The 22,366-nt window shown below is 48.3% G+C and overlaps 1 protein-coding gene across 1 annotated transcript in view; it reads left to right on the top strand.

The window, feature by feature from the left end:
- Positions 1 to 14,694: 14,694 nt before the first annotated feature.
- Positions 14,695 to 22,366, top strand: part of GALNT14 (polypeptide N-acetylgalactosaminyltransferase 14) — a 94,508-nt gene continuing 86,836 nt past the window's right edge. Inside the window, exon 1 of the mRNA XM_038131500.1 lies at positions 14,695 to 15,123. Coding sequence (XP_037987428.1) covers positions 14,995 to 15,123 — 129 coding nt within the window. The 5' untranslated portion in view covers positions 14,695 to 14,994. The remainder of the gene's footprint in view (positions 15,124 to 22,366) is intronic.

The following is a 22,366-nucleotide window of genomic DNA, read 5'->3' as shown; positions in this document are numbered from 1 at the left end:
GTGTGCAGGAGCAGCGTTGGAAGAACCAAAAGCGTTGATTGAGGGAGCGTAGGTCCCACTTTTCTCAGCATGTTTTGGAAAGGATGGTCCCTGTCACCCGTGGGAGTGTCCAGGGGGATATGTTTGAGTGCAGTGTTCACAGCAGGTTCTGTTGGACATGATGGGAGGGAAATCTCTCAGTCCCTACTGGGTTTGTTGCAGATTTAGAGCTGGGAGTGTGCTGGACGTAGCTCTGCCACAGGCTGTGTGCAAAACTGGTGCAGGACACCCAGTTTCAAATTGCAGTTCATTTTAATGTTGTACACATTGTTTTTTCTATCAGATTTTGTACTTATTTACTTCACACCTCTTTAATGCAGAGCGATGTAATTGCAGGGAGATTATTTTGCTATTGATTACTTGATCCAGGAAAGAAACAGAATTCATCCATGCCATGAATCACTAAGCATTTGCAGCAATAAACTTTATTGAGCCATGTGACTTGCTGTTACAGAATTGTAAAGAATCCTTTACTGGAATGATTATACCAAACCATGTACAATTCAAACTGAATTATCTGGCTCACAATGAAATGTTTTTGGCAAGGGCACCTACTCGGACACTGTGAAGCTTTTATATTGCTAACAGAATAATGTTTTCTGGGCAATTCTGAAGATATATTACTCCTCATTTACAATGTGCATTGTGAAAAAAATGGTCTGAAATGCATCTGAAGGATGCATTCGTTTGTAACCACAGCATTTACAGGGATGCTGAGCTTTGCAGTGGGTGGTATTGCCTTTGCAGAAATGAAAGAAAAGTGGAACTGTGGCTTGAGACTAGTATTGCTAATAAAAGTCCTTTTTGAAAAAATCAGGTGCAAGAATAGCAAATAATGTCTGGAGTGGGAAGAGGAGATGGATGGTGAGGTATATTGTAACAATAAGGCTGAGATGAAATTGAAAGGAACTAATCAACCCTTTGCAAACAAAGTCTTCAGCTAGAGCTTATTGCTGCAAATACACACACCTGAAGTATTTCATGTTTCCTGGATATAGCTGGTGTGCATGTTGAGGGTGCAGTTGGGGTACAGCAGATACCAGTCAGCCTCACTGCTCACATGGATTCTGCATGTCAGGGCTTCTGTCTAGATGGCAACAGGACAGGCTCCACTTTCAACAGGACTAACAGGACTCCAAAAAATCAAAGACTTACAGGAATGACAAGCATAGCTGGGGAGGTTGCGGCTACAGAAAAGAGCTGTGGCAGTTTTAGGCAAAAAGGGGAAGAGCTGTCCTCTGGGGACAGGTAACCACAAGGCAAATCACCCCAAGATGATGGGCTCTTACCCTTAGGCAGCTAGGGATGACCACCTGAGAGATACCAAGCTGGCCCAGGTTTGAGATAGAAACACACAGATTGAGTATTCCTGCCTTTCTGGGTAATCAGTTAAATGCTGTTGGGACAGTGCAGTGTCATTCTCTGTCTGAGGTCACATCTTGCCTTTTGCCCATTTTACAGTGAGGCCACCAGGACTTCTGCCTTACCTAAAAGCACATTGCCATCCTTTGCTAAGAGACATTCTATTCATGCAAACGGCTACTGCACTATCAAAGCTGTCCAAGCTGTGTCAGCAGGCTTTGATCCCACCACAAGATGCTCTGTGTGGAATTAATAATGTTGCTTTGGTTTTGATTATTAAGCAGTACATGTAATCCTAACTCCATGACCCACAAATGGACTTCTAAAGGGCAAGTTGTCATTGGACTGGCACCATAAAAAGGAGAACTTTTGAAGCTTTTGGAAGGAAAAGCCTGTTTCCAGGCGCAGATGGTGCCTGAAAACTGTCCACTGAGCAGAGTGGGTGCAAAGTGTCCCACTAGTGCAGACCTTTGCACGGGGCAGGGATGGGAGTGAAGAAACAACATGGGGACATGGAGTCAAGCCACCGCTAAATCCGAGCGTCCACCAGTCCCCAGTCACCCACTCTCCAGTTCTACAACCTCACCGGGAGGCTCAATTCTGACAATGGTATTTCAAAATCTGCAAACCTAAAGTATTTTTTTATTTCCTCTGTGAGCTGTTCAGGTCAATGCTTCATGGAAGCCTGTGGAGACTTTTCTCCTAAAGTTAGTCCTGCTAGACTCTGGTTAAATGCAAACCTGTGCTGCAGTGTGGGAGAGGGTGAAAAGCTGGCCTGTAATACAGAGGAATGATGTTTTAATCATTATTCAGAAAATTGAAGGGCAAAAATCCCCTTTGTTATTATTTGCAATGTGAAGGAGAGAAAGATCAGGTCCCCAGGGTGCTGGCTGCTATGTGACACAAGAGCAGGACTTGCTGTTTTCTTAGAAAATAAGTACTTCTGCAGTTCCCTGGGGGAGTGATCTGTATTCAGCCTGGGGCTCTGTTAAGAGATAAGATTTGACCTGACCTCAGCCTCCTGAGGTCCTGCTGCCTTTGCATACCCCACAGCATGGCTGCTCTATAATCCTCCTACTGCTGGGAACTGGATTTTTCCCATAAGCAACACTTCATTCTTGTTGGCATCCAGGAGCTCAAATTATGACCCCATTCCCAAGGTCTGGGGCTTGGCAAGAAGCCAGTGATCTCTGAGTAGTTCTTTTGCACCTCTCTCTGCACATACACCCCCACATATTCCTGTGAACCTCATGTCACCTTCCTTAAAAACTATTGCAATGCTGTGGTGAAAACAAAGATGATTTTTTTTTTTCTCTCCTCTGCTCAGGGAGCAGCTCCTAGCAGAATGAAATGCTAACGAGTGCCTTTGCCTTTCCTTCCTGCTGTGTCTTACACTGAATTAGACCTGAAAAGCAGTATCACCAAGCTTGAAGTTCAATTTATCAGTGCAGTCAGGATTGATTTGTTACACTACCTATTCTGGGGAAATGAATGTCTCCATCGCGCTCCCTTCCAGTGCAGGCAGACCTTTGTTTTGCTCACATCAGCCATGTAATGTAGGAAGCTGACATTCCACAGATAAAGGAAAAAACCTACAAAATCCTGACTAATTCTACCCAGCCTGGCAGTGCCAGAGAGTGATGCCACTTGCGAAGGACACGCTTGGCATTGTGGTGGCTGCAGATACCAGGCAGAAGTGCTCTCTACCTGGGCTTATCTGCTACTTTTTTGTTACTGAATAAGTGTTTAATGCCATAAGTGTCCTAGAAAATTATTCTTGGGTGAATTACATGTCCCCATTATCACTATTAATGTTAGAGCTGGACCATTGTGTTGATCCTTGGAACTCAAATTCACAGTAAGAGTTAGGTTGAAAATGAACTTGGTTTTTCTACAAATTTTCAGCTGTTGTGTGAGACAAGAAAAATGGACCTTGCTACTGCTGTTGAGGAGGAAAATTTTCACTCATAATCTAGCACAGGGGATCTCCATTAGGAGAGCAGCAATTATAAATCCAGTTTTCTCTTGCAGCACATTTTGATGGAATGTTTGCAACGACCTACATACAAATGTGGGAATTGTGTTTTCAGATTCAAAAGACCCAAAATGTGATTACTATGAAGTGTTACAGTTTTAAAAGACCCTTTGTTTTTTCCCCATAACTTGTCATGCACACATCAAATGTGGAGGGAAGGGTTAAGAGCTGAGCACCCTGGAGAGCCATGCAGAGCACTTCATGCTTCTGGAAATGTGGCTACAAGAAGGATGTCTATAGCTGGTGCTCATTAAGCAAGGTGAAATGAAAGAGGTAGTTGCTCTAAAGTAGCTTTTTTTCTTCAGGTAAAAGCAGGATTTCTTTCTCATAAGTATGCTGCAGCTAGACATAAATGACTTATTGCTTGAAAGCAGCTCTGCACTGCTGAAGAGCTGGAGCATAAGAGTGAGAAATTTGGTCTTAAGCTACCCTGAGTGGGTGCTTTCAGCCTGGCTGCTGGCAGCAGCAGTGGTGCTTTTTGCCTGGGCTGAGGCTGCTGAGGGCTCCTGCCTCTGCAGCTCAATGCTGAGCTTCCAGAGGATGCAGGAGTGGGATTATGTCTGTGGTTGGCCCATTACCACAGTCTCTCCCTTTCCATAGCCTTCTTCAAAGCCAAAGAATTTGTTTGGAATACTGCTCCAGAAACTGGGGCCATGCTTGCTCTGTAAGTCTTTGGGTACAGCTCCCCATTAATGGAGTAGGTGTTTTTTGTGCTCCTTTGGAGCACCCACCTTCATTGACCCTTCTCTGCAGCGTGGGTGTTTATTGTAATTTACTGTGTTTCTTTTTAAAATGAAAGAAGAAAACAACATCAGCATCACCCACTCTTCCTAGCTGCTCCTTGATCTCAGATCTCAGCAGAGTCATAAATGTGCATGTAGCTAAAGACTAACACAGATGGCTGTGGTGTTCCTCTGGTCCTCTGGCCAACACTAACTCCAGCTGCTCATCAGCTCCAGCTCTACAAACTGATGTCTGAAGTCCTGCAGGAACTGGCTCATGTCCCAGGACCAGCGTGTGACTGTACCCAGGAGAGGTGTGGCACAGACCATTGCAGGTCTTATTTTAACTTGGAGCCATGCTTGTCTCAGAGCCCTTTTCTGAAACCCAGGTAGTGTCCATGCTGGATGCATCCCATGTGCACAACTTCTACCTTTCAGTGAGGCTGGGGAACTGTCAGCCTGATGTTGAGATGCTCGTCCTCAGAGACTCTGAATGCTGGCCTCCCAACACTCACCAGGCAAATCCAGATAAGAGAAATAACCCTGAGCATCTCCAAAGTAGTTTGACTTGAAGGGCTCATTATTCTTGAACAGCTGAGTTGAACATTACTGAGAACTCAATTTCCATTTCAGCTTGCTTTTCTACTTGTGCAGGGCAGAGCGTGGGAGCAAGGCTTGGGCATTTCACAGCCTCCTCAGTATGGATCAATATTTTCCAATGTGCACAAGTTTCCAAGAGTTTAAACCGCTGAGTTTTGCAGAACTTTAATTGTTTCAAATGCAAAAAAGAAAGGGATACTCTATCAAACCAACACATAGCTAAGCACATAAAGAATTTAGGGGATGAATTACAGAAAATAATTCATATGCTGCAAGAATAAACTGCTGAGTCCAGTAGAAGGAACTCCCATTTATTCTTCATTTTATTTTTATGGTTTACAAGTACTTGGAAATACAAACTGGCAAGAGAAGTTTGGTGGGAAGGCCAAGTGGAGGTGCCATTCCTCAACACTACTTTTTAAATTATGAAAAATGTTTCTTTAAATCTGTAGAACATCAAAGAACTTCTGTCAGCTCTGACCACCTAACGGAGCTGAAGGAAGCTGAGAAGTCCACATTACTTTGCTGAATTAAGATGCCAGAACCTGAGCTAGATAGACACAGCTGTCACTGAAGAGCTTACTGTGACAGGAAATAAGCCCTTCCTGCTGCAAGGCAGACATTTTTCCTTTCTCAAATTATTTAAAAGAACCAGAGGCAACAGACCCTCTGGTGGCCCATGCTGCTTCATATGCCTGAAAGTTAAGAGCAGCTGAGAATGTTTCTCCTCAATGACCTGGCATATAGAATCATGGAATAATCTGTGTTGGAAGAGACTTTTAAAGGTCATCCAGCCCAAACCTTCTGCAGTAAGCAGGGATATCTTCAACTAGACCAGATTACTCAGAGCCTCATCCAACTTGGCTTTAAATGTTTCCAGGGACAGGTTATCTGCCACCTCTCTGGGCAACTTATTTCAGTGATTCACCATCTTCACTGGAAAAAAATGTCTTCCTTATATCTAGTCTAAATCTTACCCTCATTCAGTTTAAAGCCATCTCCCCTTGTCTTACCACTACCTGCTCATGTAAAAAAAAATCCCTCTCCAGATTTCTTGTGTGCCCCCTTAAGGACTGGAAGGTTCTCTAATGTCTCCATGGACCAGGCTGAATAACCCCAGCTCTCCCAGCCTGTCTTTGTAGGAGAGGTGCTCCAGACCTCTGAGCATCTCCATGGCCTCCTCTGGACTCACTCTGACACGTCCATATCCATCTTATGTTGGGAGTCCCAGAGCTGGTTCGGTACTCCAGGTGGAGTCTCACGAGAGCAGAGTCTCACAAGTAGAGGGAGAGAATCCCTTCCCTGGACTTGGTGGCTTTGCTTCCTTTGATGCAGCCCAGGATGTGGTTGGCAATATCTGAAGAGCTGCCTTTAGTTAACAAAGCCCAGAGAGAAGGTCTCCTGATTGTTGGTAAAGCTTCTTTCCTCAGAGGCTGTGCTGGGTGTTGTGCCCTTCCCGGGCTGGGTCCAGGAGCTGAGCTGGCTGCTTTGCAGGGCTGAATGGCAGGGTGAAGGTCCTGCAGCATCAGCTGAGGCTGTCTGTCTGCTCTTTGTGTGAAGTCAGTGTTTTTCCTTTGGTGAATAACCCTGGCCTGGAGATTGCTGCAGTGAGGGATGAGGCTGTTCTGATGTTAACAGGAGATAGTTGCAGTGGGATCAACCCTTTCTGCATTGCTTGGGTAGCAGGGTGGAAGAACTCCATGGGTGAGCAGGCTGTGGGGTGGGGGGTGGGCACACAGTGTCTCCATCAGTAGCCCAGGTCTTGGGCGCTGCCAAGGATGTGCTCACCTGCCCTATTGCTCCTAAACTGAGGCTACTCCTGGCTGCTTCTGGACTGTGCAGGGGCAGCCAGCCTGGGACCCAAGCCTCTCCCTGTATTCAGCACATGGAGGAGGGTAATTAAAGGCGTCATCCTTCCAAGTCAAGCTTTTTGTGCAGCTCTTCAAACCTAGAAACCGCTCCTTTTTCTCCTGGCACTAGGCTCAGCTTGCTGAAACAAAGATTAAAAGCCTGGATTCCACTAAAGATTCTTCAGTGGCAGCCCAAACAAGCTCCCTAGAGAAGATTAACTATCCCCTGCACTGTTTGAGCTTGAGCTTTAGCAAAATGGACTGATGAGGAAAACATAGGTAGTACTGCAAAGATGAATTTGATACAGGGGGGCAGAGCACAGTAGAGGCATGAAAGGCTGGTTAAGTGTTTGCTTTTATGTATAGCTGAGTTCTAGGTCTTTAGACAAGACTTAATCTTTTCTATAAACAAATAACACATTCATTTACATGAATAATCCACATTTCTTATGCAAATCATTTGCCTGCTGCTATTTCTACTGAGAATAATATTCAGTATAATTACCACATTTATTTAGTGAATCTATTTACGCAGGATAGCTCTCTGTCCATGAATGCTCTTCACCAGAGAGGCCCAAAGAGCAACAGGGGAGGCCAAGCCACCAGTCATGTGTGCCCTGTGCTTTCTATTTCTGTTCCCATGAAGCATTCTGGGACCGTTTGAGATGTCTGGGCAAGAGCAGAAGGATGCCAGCATCCTGCCTCCATCCCAGGGAGAGCACCTGCTGCTAATGGAAGGCAGCTCTCCCCTGCTCACCAGCCTGCTGTTTGAGCTCCAGCTAACTATAATGAGGCAAGGCACTTTGAATAATAACTTTCCTTTGGGTATAAGGCTATCTTAATTTTTTGTGTGTTTAAGTTGGTAATTGCCACAGAGTTTGAAAATCTTCCAGGTTTTACCACTCCTAATTATGTTCTCATGCATATGCATCCCCTGCTTGTGCGCTCATTACTGCGAGGAGATCAGAAGCCCGAACGTTGGAGCGGTTCCCTCCAATTATCTTCCATATGCAGAAGTTCCTGTGAAATACCTCTCCTGCATGGGATGGCCCAAGATATTTGGAGAACATCTTGCTGTCCAGAGCACATTGGGTGGTAAAATCAAGATGGGTTTCATCCCTCATGTGTCTCATCCAGACTGCTCCTACCTGGGATGTTTCCTCGTTTGTAGCACCAGCCATTGAAATACTTGTTCAGGGGAAGTTATTAAGGTGTCCTAATGGAAAATATTTCAAGTTTCTAAGGCCCTGATTGCCTCTTTACCTGCTCTGTTTGCATCTATTGATCGTTCTGGTTCAACAAGACCCTCTGGGACTAACAAACACTAACAGGTTTGAATGCATTCATGAGGTTCTATGCAGGGAAAGAAAAATAATGCCGTTGGGCTTCTGACTTGTTCTTGCTCAATAACAGCAAAACAAATGTGGGCAATTAAACATTACTTTGTTTTCTAAACAGCAGCCTTGAAATTTTGTCCTGCTAGTGGGGGAATCAAGCTGCTGCTTTGCTGTCTGACCAACAGCAACGATTTGGTGATGGGAAAGGAGATGTTAATCCACCTGAGCACGTTCAGGGTAGAATACCATTCCTTTGTAGGAAGGCAGGATTTCTAGCACTGTGTGTGTTTTTGTGTAGGAGATCACAGTGGATCCAATGAAAAGATCAAGTGGAGCAAGCACAGACATAGACATTCCTCACTCTTTTTGTACAGAGGAACTTCTTGTTAACTATTTGTCAGGGAGCTGTGGGGTTAGTAGTTGTTAGCCCTTTGTAACTTTTGTACTGAGAGAGAGGAAGGTTGCCTGATCAAACAGAAATCACTGTCTTTATGCTTAAAGCATTGGATTGTGTACGAAGAAATGTCTCTTCCTAGACTCCTCACCTGAATAATGGGATTAAAATCTTAAGAAGTAAGGTGATGTGTGGCTCACTGTCTCCAGTTTTTATATGCCTCAGGAGAAGGGAGAGATAAACAGTCAGAATTTTTTTCTGTGAAAAATTTTATAGGAGGAAGATGAGGGTAAAACTTTCCACCCAGCTGTGAAAACCCTCCTTCCTCAGAAATGCCTGGTGCAATATTGCATATTGCCAGCTGTGTTAATAGATGCCTAGATCCCAGTTGGCATTGGGCCACACTTAACATATCCCAGAAATAGAGATTTAATTCTGAAGTCTGCTTAACACCTGCACACAAAAGGACAGAGGCATTAAAGGTGCTTTAAGGACAAAGCTTTATTTTAGCTAATGTGTTCTCTCACCCATCACATGATTTGTTCTTTATTCTGTTGAGTGTCACCTGTCCAAACCACAATTATGGGCTTCAGTGTGTCTGAGAGACACAGTCCTGTAGCTGGCTAAAAGGGACTGATTTAGCACATTCAAAGCAACAAAAGGGTTTGGTCTCAATTCTGGCAGGGTTCTCTGCTTTTTGAGATGGATGTAGGGGTGGGGGATGTGCATGTGTGTGAATGCACACAGGAGCACAGCTCCTTGGGAGCCAGGTGAGCAGCTTTGCTTCCCCTGAAGTCCCAGCAGCACCGGGAGCATGTGTTTTACCAGAGCTGTGCTGAGAACTGCAGGGTGCCCAGGACCTCACAGGTTCAGCTGCTGCTGGTAAAGATTCACCTGCCCTGTGCACTGTTTATTGATTGTGTGCAGCAACTTGGCCCATAAAACTCTCTGCTGCCTTTGGTTTAAAATAGTCCTTTGTGGCCATTTGCAGTGCCTGCCACTGGTTACTGGTGCGGTGACCTGGAGCTAGACAGCTTACCCCATCAAAACCCTGAATAAAACAGGCTGTGGGATCAGCATCCATTGCTTATCTGGGGGCTTTTTCCAGAAAATGGGAGCATCAGGAGAGACTGACAAGCACCAGAGACATCTGGAGACAGACAGGATCCTGAAAGCTTTACTGTAGCAATAAAGCCCAGAGGCAGGGCTGGTCAAGGGAACTGTTCTTTGCTAAAATGTCCCTCAGTCAGGCCCTGAAGTCAATGTGTCTCCCTTCAAATCTCCTGTTGCTTTTCCCCTTGTTCCCACACCTGCTTGAATTGGCATCATTGGACACCTGGAAATGCTGTGAGTAAAGGCTGCATCCAGAAAAACCTGTGCTCCAGCAAATGGAGACAAGGACTGGGGAGCATGGGAATGAAACACAAGTACAAGTGGGTGCCCATTTGATTGCAGTTGCTGGAAATGGAAAATACCTTGAGGTAAGCAAGAATTCCCCCCGACCTTCCTCCAGTTTCACTACAGAGAAGTCTTTGCAGTTGTTCCAATGGTGGGGAGCTCAGTGCTGCCTCATCCATCAGTGCCACAGACACTAGCCTGGAGGTGGGAGTCTGACTTGTAAGAACTGCAGGCAAATGTCTGGGTGTGTGCTCTTGCCCATCAACTTGGGAAGCAGCTTCTGTTGCTGCAGCTGACTTGATGAGAGTTTCAATTAACAAATGCTATTAAAGTAGCTCTCCTCTTTATTTTATTTTTTTTAATGCATAGCATTTCCTGACAGCTTAAACATTTAATTAACTGGAGATGCCATCGTGGAAAGTTTGCTAGAGAAGAATGCTTGCGGTTTAATTAAAAGGAAAAAAAATATCCTTTAGAGGTACTGGAAGAGATCTGCTCGCAACACTGATAGTGGCAAAAAGCCTGCAGGAACTCCTGCATTTCTCTTTCTGAGTGCAGCAGTAGGTGAGGAGATGCACAGCAATATCATCACCCGAGAGGAGAAGGTGAGTGCTTCACAGCTTCACGTTTGACCCTCCCATTTAAGCTGCAGATGTAGGACAAGCTACAGTTCTGTTACCTCAGCAAGGGAGAGGAGAGAGCCAATAAAAAGTTTTGGTTTTGTTTTTTTTTAATACTTTAACTTACAATTGTCCTGGTATTAGGCCAGAGTTCTCTCTAACATTTTTGGTGTTCTCCAAGGGCACACAGGGAGAACATTTTTCATATAAGCACTGATCTGATTTTTTTTTTGGCTTCTGTTACAGCACAAAAACAAATCAGATCAAACAACAAAGGCAGATCTTTCCTGCCACAAAAAATGTGGAATACTGTTCACATTATCTTCAACAGCCATCATGAAAGCTGTTTTTTTGAGACGGCAGGGTACTGCCTGAGGTGACACAGAGCCTTTGCTGCCCTCACAACACTGAGGGCTGTGTGAGATGGTGGCTGTGGGTAGGAACCATCAGTTCAGCACACACTTGCACCCCTGCAACAGCTTTCCACAGGGCTATGGCATGGTGGTATCAAATGCTGCAGAGCTGGGGACCCCCATGGCAAAGCAACAACCTCCTTGCTCCTGTGCAAAGGACTTCTGCCCTTCCTCTCCTCACAGTTACCAAGTGACCCAGAGGCTTTCTGAGCAGCTACAGGTCAGAAAAGGGAACTCTGTTCCCGTATTAAATATAAACCTGGATGTCACTGACATGACTGTTCACGTTTGAAGCACAGCCCCACCCATAGAGGGGTATCAAATGGCTCCGAGTCATCTCTGGGATCAGGCTGGGGCTGTGGGGTGGTGCTGGGCCAGGGCATGTGCTGGCTTGTTCTCCTGGAGCTTCTGCACCCAGGCTGGCACCTCTGCTGCTGGTGACGAGGGACAGCTGGGCTCCTGTTGAAACAGGCCAATGCTGAGCACTTGCCAAAACAGCTGTGTGGGAGCACAGCAGCACACCCTCTGCCAGGGGTGGGAGAGAAACCTCTGAATGTCTTCCCCTGAGCCTGGAGGATGCACCACAGAGGCACCACAGAATGAAATCCAGTCCCCTGTATAACCACCCATTACCACGCTGACTCTTTCAAACGCTGGTATCTTAGTCTTTCTGATGTGCAAGAAGCACTTCTTCATGGGGATGGTGCACTGCCATGAACAGCACTGAGTGCTGGGCTACCCCAAGCCACTGACTGAACCAGATCCTCCCCTGGCAGTGGAGCTCTCTGTCCTAGAAGCCCCTTTCAATCCAGAGCTCAGTAGGGCTCCTGCATCTTCCAATAACCTCCCATGTTCAGTTGAGACTCCTCAGCATCCCCAAGTTGGGGGTGGATTTTGATCCTTTCCTCTGATCACTTCTCAGCTGTCTCTGCTTAAGCCCCTTTCAACTTTCTGAGAACAAACTGCAAAGTATTTGTGATCCTTTTGGAAAAGAAACATTCTGTGAATGGAATCTCAGATGTGAACTGAACTCAAACCCAAGAGTATTCCTAGTAAAAACTGCACTGAAGCAGTGTCCAGCTGGTTTGTAGACCCAGTGAGATTAGATTCCCTTGAAATGTGCTTTACAGATGTCCTTGAAACAGCAAGGAAAGCTACTTTCCCCTTCCACCCATTCCTCAAAGGACCTGAAGGGCCATTGTCTGAAGCTGTGATTGTGAAGAGTCCCCCTCCCACTCAGAAATCATGTCCTACTTTTCCTTTCATGAAACAATCATTTTCATCAGCTTTTCAATGCTGATAGCAACAAATGCCAGCCACCCATTTCCTAGATTGTTTTTCTGTCTCTGGCTGTACTGCCTATAAATTTTGTTTTGTTGGAGACAGGTAATATGTTATGGACCTCACTTGTGAAGCAGCTGAGATTGGCAGATAAAAAAAATGAGAGAAATGGGAAATATATGGGTCAATAATACAACAGAAGATTTTTTTTTATTGCCATGTTTTTAATGGAATTGCAGTAGGATTTTAATACAAGTCTCTGAAAGTCTACAACTTCAAATAACTCTGAACCTCCAGATTTGTATTCTTGCCTTATTCTTGTTTAAATAGCTGTTACCATCATCTGCTTGACATATTATCTGTCCCGGCACACAGGCACACCGTCAGGAGCAATATACTTCCTTGAGAGTGATGCATTGCTGGAGCTCCTGGGGTCTCCTGCCTCCACACGGGACAGCTGCACACGGCTGGGATTTGTAGAGTGTCCCCCCCCGGCTGGAGCGGTGGCAGTGCCAGCCGGGAAGCATCGCGCCTTTGCCCGTTCTCTGCCGGGCACAGCGAGCTATCCATCACGGCACCGAGCCCTGCCAGTGAAGCTTTCCCTCAGCAGAGGGAGTTGTTTCTCAAGGTAATAAGAAAGCATTATCTGATTGCATTTTTGTCAGGTATGTCCTATTTATTACCTTACCTGTAATCTAATTTGTAATGTATTTCCTTGATATTTTCTATACTTCCCCTCTGTATTTTGTAATAGCTTCCCCTGAAAGTCTGACCTACAAAAAAGACAAGGTTTTTAATCCAGCTTTGAAGGATAACACCCTCCAGGTGCCTTTATCTGGAAAAACTCTCCTTGCTCAGAGGGAGGTCTGGCAGGAAAAACTCAGCACCCTCTGAAAATGTGTTGGGGGAACACTGTTTACCAGCAGCTAAGGTCACTTTGTCCCAGGCAGGAAAAGACCCGTGGCTATTTTCTACTTGTGGCAAGGTGATCTTTTTGGTCAGAAAGCCATTCCTGATCCAAAGGAGATATGGAAGAGGTAGCAACCAATCTCTCCCAACAGCAGGAAGGCAAGTAAACAGCTATAAGCCATCTAAAAAAATTGTCACTGATGTGCCTCAGCTGCTGAAAGCTGCTCAGGTGTTTTGCCTAGGCTATCAGGAAAAAGCATAAGGCAACAGTTTAGGAAGAGAACAGCACCTGTTGGTCCCAGTTAGGTTGGGCAGAGATGTCTCATGGTGGCAGAGGTGAAGTGTGATGGTCCAGCTACCCTAAACGTGGGGCTGAGGAAGGTTAATTGGCATGAGAAATTATGCACACCGTGGGAACAGGTTGCATTTTCAGGTTGGTGTGGGCTTCCCTTGTGACATCAGGTTAGTGGCTCACCAGGGCATGAGAGCTTTCTGCCCTCTTCCCACCTGGTTAGTGCTTCTCTTGCTTGGCTGTAAAACATAGTTCAAACTAACTGCCTGCTGGACCTGGATTTCCTCCTTCTGATAAAGGTGTTTCAAAGTCACACAGCTTTAAAACAAAGAAAGAGAAATGTCCCTTTTTGTGGATGCTAATGAAATTTTTATCTGGGCATCTTTCTGTGAATGTTGGGCCTGAGAGGCATGGATTATGTTAGGGAGAAGGGCTTATTGAGCCCTGGAAATAAATCAGAGGAGGACAGAGGATGAAGATCGCAAATGATAAATTAGCAAGTGACAGAAAACAACTGCAGGAAATAATAAAGCCAGGAGAAGTGTGTGGGAAATGCATAGGAGTGGTTGTTTACAACATGTGCATTGGACTTTCCAGCATTTGACATCTTATCTCTATTTCATTCCATATGTTACTTTATGCATGGGTTCCTGTTTTTATGGGGTTTGTTCTATAGTTTTTGTACTAACATGAATGACTCACATCTGCTCCAATACTTAATTTATTCTCTAATGTCTTCTGCAAAGGTTTGCTCAGCTCATGTAATACTTGTCAGCGGCAAGATCGGAAGAGCAGCTTCAGGCAGGTGAGCAGGGATAGCTGGGTGAGACAGCTCTTTTCTGGAGTCCTGCTCTGTAGTTGTGTTAGGTGTTTTTTTCCCCTCAGCAATGCCTGTAATTACCACTTTGGCTGCCCTGTGTGGGCAGGCCTGCTGTGCTGGGCCTGTGTATGGAGCCAGCAAGGAACACCCCATGGGACAGGGATGACAGCTGAGGGCTGTCCTTGCAGGACCATGGCCCGGCACTAAGCTGCTGCCGGAATACCAACAGCTGATGATTATGATTTTATTTTTTAAGTGTTCTTGACAGCTCTGGAGACACACATCTTCTCTTCCAAATCTAGTAATTAAATTCCACCTACCTGAATTCCCCCTGCTGTTTCAATTGGTTAAATTAATCTTCCCATCATGTCTGAGCCTCCTCTGTGTGTTGTTGCACGGTGGCCTCCTCTCGCCCCGGAGTCGGGCGGGGACCGGGACGGGGACCGGGACCGGGACCGACCCGGGCCAAACTCGCAGCGGCGCTGCCCAGCCCCGCGCATCCCTTCGCGTGCAAGCGGCCCGGACTCACTCACGGAGGCAGGGCAGAGGGATGGGCGTCCCCGGTTTCACACAGCCACCCCCGCACCCCTCGCTGTCCCCGTCCCCGGGGCAGCCTCCCCGCCGGAGCGGAGCGAGCAGAGCAGCAGCTCCGCGGGGACAGCCCGCCTGCCTGCGCGCTGCACCTTTCCCGGAGAGCGGCTCCGGCTCCAGCCCCCCTCCTCCCGGCGCCTCCTCCTCCCGTTCCTCCTCCCCTTCCCTCCCCTGCAGAGCATGCACAGCCCGGGACTCGCATCGCCGGCTCCGAGGCGGGCGGGCGAGACCGTCCTCCCCGCCAGCCCCGCTGCCGCTGCCCCCCGAGCCGCCCGCGGCTCCCCCCCAGCGCCTCCCGCTGCCCCCGCCGGACTTTTCCCTCCTCCCGAGGATGAGGCGGCCGACGCGGCGGCTGGCGCTGTCTCTGCTGGGGGTGCTCTGGCTCGCCGCCCTCCTCCTCTTCTTCTTCGGGGCGCGGAGGAAGTTGGAGCCGGCGGAGCCCGAGGGACACACGCCGGAGGTAAGGAAGGGGCGGCGGGGCCGCGGCTGCTCCGGCGGGACTTGGGCGCGATGCCGCCGCCGCTCGGGGAAGAAGTTCCCGGCGGTTTTCGGGACCCCCACCCCATCGCGTTCCCCTTCAAGTTTGGTACTGGAACCTGTGCCTTTGCTGGGGGGCAGTGGGGCCCTTTCTGTACCCCCCGGCTTGGTTTTCCCTCTTCCCTCCCCTCCCTCCGCTCGGACTCGGACAGCGGCAGCCCCAGCCGCCCCTCCTTCCCTCGCCCGTCTTCACCGGGGGTGCCCCGGCCGCGGGTGCCGCCGCCGACTTGGAGCATCCCAGGCTCCGGGGAGAGCGGGGGGAGCGGGGCGCCCCAAGGAAACGAAACGCGTGGCTCCTTTCCCCCGTGGGTCACGCCGTGCTACCAAGCTCTACCCTAAAGGAGAAGGGCTCGGTCCTGTCCGGGCTGACGGGAGCAGACTTGGATGGTCCGTGTTTGGCGTACGCGGGCTGGGCGAGCCCGGTTACAGCGCGGGGCTTTCGCGGCTGGCTGTGGTGGAAGAGCGGGATCGGGCAGCGCTGCTGCCCTGGGAGCCCCGGCCGGGCTGGGACGAGGGTGTCCGGGCAGTCGCGCCTGTCGGTGTCGTGTGTGAGTCCCCGGAGTGACAGCACGGCAGAGATGCGAGGAGCTTCTCGCTCCACACTGGGAGTGAATCAGAGGAGTTTCACTGCCCGGAGGTAAAGCAGGGGAGCTACGAGCAGCTTCGGCTGAGCGAGCTGCCGGGTCCTCTCCGGGTCCCGTGTCCTCTCCTCCTCGGCGGAGAGCGGCTGGGGCTTAGCTGAGGGTTAACTTTCCTAAGGACATGGATTAGATGCTGCTTAGTTGTGCTGTTGTAAATCTTGAATTAATTAATCTGGGTTAGAGCCCAGCTCCTGAAAATACACCGAGATTGGGGTTATTGTGGCAGTGGAAGGGTGTGAGCCCTCGCCCCCTTTTTTTGCACCGGTGACACCCAGCAGTGTTTGGCCCACAATATGTGACAGCTTTACGTGTTTGCCGCATTTTTGGAGAGTCTCATATATGTGTCTGTCACCTCAGCAACTGAATTAACGACCTGATTGGAAAAAAAAAAAAAGTCAGAACTCATAAAGCTTACTTTGATTTTTTCATCCTGAGGAATTATTGGTTTCCCATGTTTTTTTAAATAAAAGTGATTGAGGAGGTTTCTTCAGGCTTTTGTAAATCTTTCAATCCTAGAAGAAGGGAATGAATCTGTGTGACTTCAGGCCCAAAAAAGACATAATTATCTATACATTTATTTATTTGTTTAAGCTGGGGAAGGCAATAAATAAGTCACTGAAAGCAGAGTTAGGAGACAAGTGCTTTCTTAACCAGAGTTGTGCTTTGGTGTTGGAACTGTATTGGTAAAGATTGCAAAAAAAAAGACGTCCCCTGTTTGACAGGGGCTACTATAATAATCTCCTTGAAATGAACCTTACTTCTCACTTAGCACCAGCTGCTGCTGAATTGCTACCATTTTGCAGCTCGTTTTCACCTTCTGCTCCCGTTCAAGGCTCCCCCCACCTCGAGGTGTAGGTTGCTGATGCTGTTCCAGGCTGGTCTTAGCTCCTGCAGCAGGTGAAGGGAACTTCTGCCACGCAGGATCCGTCCCCGCGATTTGAAGCTGCCACTGCCAAGTTGCCATAACTCCAGCAATTTGACTGCTTAAATTGCCTCTCCTTCATTTCTTCTGAATTTTTCCATTCAAACAGTTGCATCCCCTTGAGATTCATAAAGTGCAGATTGTTTTTTTTATTTTTTAATGCATTGAATTTTTTGGCTTTGGGTACTGCTTTGGAGCAGTATGACTTATAAGCTGCTTATGAGCATGGGGATGCGGTGTCCCTTCAGTTGACACTTCTGAATGGCTGCAGAGCTGACTGGGCTACCAGAGACAAGAGAGCTGTGGTCCAGAGAGGAGCCGGGTGCTGTGTCCTGTTGCTCTGGCCAGTGGGACTGGCTGCTACTGATGAAAACTTGAGCAGTTAAGGGTTGTCCTCCCAAATTCCTTGGGAAACCAGAGGAGGTGATGGATTGCTAACAGCAGCTCAAACATTGTAAGACAGCTACAGAGGGGAAATGGAGCAAATCCACATAAACTTTCCTGGCAGCGTTTTCCAAGCTGTTCCCTCCCCCCTTCTCTCCCAGTTGAGCTGTATTTCTGTGGACATGGGCACACCATGTGTCATGTCTTGTGTAGGTTTAACCTTTAGACCTTTCCAGTTAGGCTCCAGCTGGTATTGCTGCCTTCTGCCTGTCCCCACCAGGGCTCCCAGCACACATCCACGCTGGACGGCCACGGTGCCCGAGCTCCCTGGCTGGCTGTGGCACTTTGGTGGCTTGCTGAGGGCTCACGGAGCTGCTGCCCTTGGCTCCATGGATGCCCATCAATCATTGTTATTTTGGTCTGCACCCTCCCCCCTGCTTTACCCCAAATCCTGAGCCAGGTCCAGGCTTCAGCTTTCCAAAGGAAGGCTTGTGATGTTTTTCTTGCAGTCTTATGCTGGGGTGGGCAGGGTCTCCAAGAGGCAGGACCTTAGTGAGAGGGATGCAACACAGTGTTTGAGTCCTTCCTTTGCCTAAAACATGCTGCTGCCTTGGCATCTTAAGGACCTGGTGAAGGCAGGCATCCAGGGAAGGTCTTGCAGCAGTAGCTGAGCTTTCCTGAGCTGCCTGACGAGGTGGGTGCAGCAGTCTGTTGTAATTAACTTGGCTTCACCTTTCCCTGTAATTTTTTCCCCTGTATTCCCCTTCAGTCCATCTCTGTGGATCTCTTGCTGCTGCCCAGTGGCAGGTAGGCAGGCAGAGGGCCCCCCCTTCTTGCCAGCCCTTGCTTCCCTCAATCCCTGTCACCTCCTTTCCCTCCTCCTCCCTGCTGCCTGCAGCTGCTGGTGGTACATGCCAGGGCGGCAGCAGCAGGTTGAGGCTGGATTTTAGGGTGTGGGACTCCCTCCTGGCCATGAGGTGTAGCAACCTTGCAGGGCTGGTAGGGTATGGAAGAACAAAACTGGCTGTGTTTAGGACCATGAAGTTGTTCCTGGGACAGCTTTGTCAGTCCCTCCGGTGCTGTTTTTACTGCTGCTACTTGGGGTTTGGGGGTTGTTTTTTCTCTCTTTTCCAAGGGGCAGATCAAGCCTTGAGTGCTGTAAGAAACACTTGCCCTTTCGCTGCCCTTTGCAGTCCTGTGACTTGGCTGGGAAGAGGAGCCAAGGTAGCAGGGTGCCTGCCCCTGCCAGGGAGCTTTACCCGGCCGGCTGCCTGCTCAGCCTGCAGGGAAGCCCAGCCGGATGGATGGGGGTGTGGGGACACGGGGCTGCCCGGGGTCACGGATCAGCTGGGACTCGTTGATGCCTCCTTTCTTCCCTGCCTTTTGGCGGAGGGTTTCCAAGCACTTTGCAAGCTTTAATTAGTTCCAGCCTGTCTCCTTGTCCCGGCAGTTTTCCAGCTGGATAAACCGGAACCCGGAGAGGCTAATTGAACTTTGTATCCTTCTGTCTCTGGTGGACTCTAGAGGAATTTGAATAATTTTATCCTTTTGGAAAATCAGGCTGCCAGTGACCCACCTGAAGTCACCCAGGGAGGCAGTGGTGGGGCTTGGCGTGTGCTCCAATAATCCCGGGCTCATGGCCCCATGCTGCTGCCTGGCATCTCCCCTGCCTCCCTCTGATCCATCCGACTGCTCTGCTTTTGTGGGGGGACATATAAACTAATAACTTAATTACATTAAGGAATAATGAGGGGAACTGATACGCGGGATTAATTACAAGCAAAATCCCAAATTAATTGTGAGGAGTACTTGTAGCTGGCTCTGCGGCAATGCTTTGCTGGTGCGCTGGCTCCTGTGTCCTGTGCCAGGCTGTGGCTGGGGATGCTTGTGAGGGAGCAGGAGATGAGTAGGTGGGTGATAAGCCCTTGGTCATCTCATTTCCTGCACCTGTGTCAGACCAGGGTGGCTGTGTGGCAGAGCCCTGCATCAGGGAGGGGTTTTCAGGGGTCTGGGCTCCCACACTCAGGGCCAGCAGTGTGTGCAGGAGGGGCAGGAAGATAGTTTTTGTTGGGGATTTTATTTCCCTTCATTCCTTCCTGCATGCTAGCTTGCTCCCTCTGATGAATGGCTGAAACACAGCTGACAGCCTCTGGAGGGAAAGCGGGTCTGTGACGGGCTTGACTGCAGGAGAAAAGCTACAGAGGAAAAGTTTCCTTTATTAAAAAGAATGACCTGTTCTACTTGACTTGTACTAGTGTTTGCAATGCAACATCTCCTTTCCGTGTGCTCAAATGCAGCTGGGGAATGGCTCCTGGGAGATGTGGAGAAGCTCAGCAGCCTCACTGCCTGCTCCACCGCTCAGCACCCTGCAGGGTCAGACCTCGGTGCAAAGGGACTCTTGCCAGCTTTGTGCTTATGTGCCTTGCACCAGCCTGTGCTTCCTTCTGCATCATCACCATCTAGAAAGCCTCAGCACCTGGAGCTCAGCTGACAGTCTCCAGATATTAAATTCCTGTCAGTTTTATAGCAGCAGAGCCACTTAACAGATTAAAATAACTGTGTATCCTGCAAAAATTCAGATCTTGACAATTAAGGGATTGAAGTGGCAAGGCTGTTGGGAACAAAAAAAAAGAAAAAAAGGCAGAGTGTTTAATACCCAGGAAGCTTGTATTGACTGGGACTTGGGACTTGGCTGGGGACATGGATAGGTCCAGGACGTGAGAGAAGGGGAATCTTATTTCATGCTTTGTTGGTGAAATCCCACTCTGAAATCTCTAGGAGCAAAACCAGGCTTTTTAGGATGTGCAGAGCTTTGCTTGTGAAGGAGCTGTGATGGAATCCAGTTCCTCTGTCTCTTGCTTGTTTGTTTAGTGCTGGATAAAACAGAAAGCCATGCCCAAGCAGCCCTCATCTGTGGGATCAGGCAGGACAGGTCTGGTGGAGCAGGAGTGAGGTGAGGAGGTCACCTCAGTGGTTAAACCAGGTGTGGACAAATGGTGAGCAGCCTGCCTGGTGCCCCTCGATTAATTAACTGCCCTCTGCACATTACAGCTCTCCCTGGGATACCTGTGAAACAAAAATCAGTCAATGAAAACCCACCTAATTTTTCACTGGTAATTGCAATGAGTGAATTTTGCCTCCATTACATTCTGGTGGAGCTCTGTGTTGCAGCTGTGACTGATGGGGGCATAAATATTGATTGAACAAGACCTGTTTGCTTTGCAAAACAGTGAGCATTGGAATGTACAGGTGCCTTTCTTAGCTTGGTGCTTTTAAAAGAATTACCAGGGAGAGAAGGAAGAGAGGCAAGGATTCTGCTTCTCTTCTGGTAAGAGTATAAATAAATTTCTGTGCAGGTGGTACATGTTTTGTTGACAAGAACTGTTGAGCACCAGAAGAAGAAAAATACTTTTTATTGTGCTCTGAAAGGATAAAAAGAGTTGGAAGAGTCCTGCTGCTTTGCTCTGAAGGGGTGTTGGAGGTGGTGATGCTCTGAGGGTGGGATGGGCTCAGGAGTGTCATGGTTTCTCCTATAAATTGCTTCTCCTGTCAAGGTCCCTGTAGAGCACCCTGCACGTGGAATTGCTGCAGGCTGCAGCATCCCTCTTCAGCTGGTGTGACATGGTGTGGCATCATCCTTTCCTAGGGAACAGGGAAGGGCTCAAGCCCTTGCTGCTGGATTTTTAGGAGGACTCAGCTCTGGCTCACAGCCTGAAACCCTTGGTGACCTTTAGGGGTGGGCTTGACAGAAGTCTTACTTTGGAGACAGAAGTCTCCAAAATCAGCTCTGTGTCTGGATGCCAAGGCTTCAGAGACACAGCACGTATGTTGAAGTGTCTCTGTGCCTGAGAAAGATGTTGACTATGAGGGAAGATGTTTTGTCCTGTTTACCCTTTCACCACCTCAGATATGCACAGAGTTGGATTGTTTACTCAAAAAGTCACTGTTTTCTCCTCGCTCTTGATAAGAAAGCATCATCCTGATTTATTTTGATGGGCTCATGGCCCAGGGCCTGTCTTGGCTGGGTTTACTGCTTGCTCTGCTGAGGCATCTCTTGTCCCTGGCTCTGCAGTGTGACCTGTGCCTCCCCACAGGCAGGGACTCTGCACATGGGATGGCTGCAGGGTGAAAGCTATAAATGGGAATGCTGTGCCTGGGGAAGGCAGGTCCAAGGAGCATTTTATGGTACTGTTACTAGAGATTTTTTGTGCCTCCTGAAGCTGGGAGGTTTGGTTGTATGTGTAGAGACCAGGGCCGAGCGTGGAGGGCACACTCTGCTGAGCTGCTGTGGCTCAACAGGTGTGAGCTGGGCGAGCTCCAGCGTGGGAAGGGCACTGCCAGGAGATTCAGCCTTGCAAATAAAACTGTCTTGTGATCCCTCATGAATGAAGGTGCGGTGTTATTGTCCCAAGCTGACAAATCCCTGGGAAGCTGAATATTGGGGTTTTGTGTGCCCAGTGTATTTCTTGGGTCCGTGGATGTGTGTGTTCTGTATGCACAGCTCACGGGGATGCCACTTTGGTACTTCTGGCTGTGTTTCTCTGTGCTGTAATCTCTTTGCCAGTGGGAAAAGCAAGCTTGGAAGAAGTTGTGGAAATGCAAAAGCAGCATACTCCGCCAGGGAGAGTCTCATCTGTGAGGGCAGGCCAGCATTTGGTGCAATAAAACCAATTAAGGGGGATGTATCTGCGGAGAAAGCAGAAGTAGGATCTGTTTAAGGAAGACGTTTGCGTGAAGGAGTAATTACGTGCAGCCTAACGACAAAGGGTGCAGCGGATTGACTATTAATTGGAGTAGCAGGAGCGGGAGATTGCTGGCATTTGCTGTGTGTTTCTTGCTGGCTTCCTCCTGTTTAAAGAAGGAAGGGGTGAGGAGCAGATGATGGGGGGGAGTTTGCTCTCAATCCACTTTCCTGTGCAATGAAAAAGCCATTTCTCCCCCTTTCTCTCACAGCAAAATGTTCAGATTTTGCCAGCGACGCTTAGTGCGGTTGCTTACTAAGCTGCAATTAAATTGATTTCCCACCCGCTTTACCCTTTTTGGTTCCAGAATCTCAGCAGGAATCAGTGTTACAGGAAGAGTAAGCCAAGGAGGAGATCTTGCGCCCCATCTTCTGCTCATCTAAGTCACTATTACTCCACTCTTTGTGTGTATTTCCAGAGGAGCTGGGAAAGTGAGGCTGCCTAGGTATAGGGCTTCCCATATAGCTGCTGCTGGGT

This window comes from Motacilla alba, chromosome 3 (assembly GCF_015832195.1).
Source record: "Motacilla alba alba isolate MOTALB_02 chromosome 3, Motacilla_alba_V1.0_pri, whole genome shotgun sequence".
Classification (NCBI taxonomy): domain Eukaryota; kingdom Metazoa; phylum Chordata; class Aves; order Passeriformes; family Motacillidae; genus Motacilla; species Motacilla alba.
Note: the sequence above shows the minus strand (reverse complement) of the source record. Positions and strands in the feature narration are given on the sequence as shown.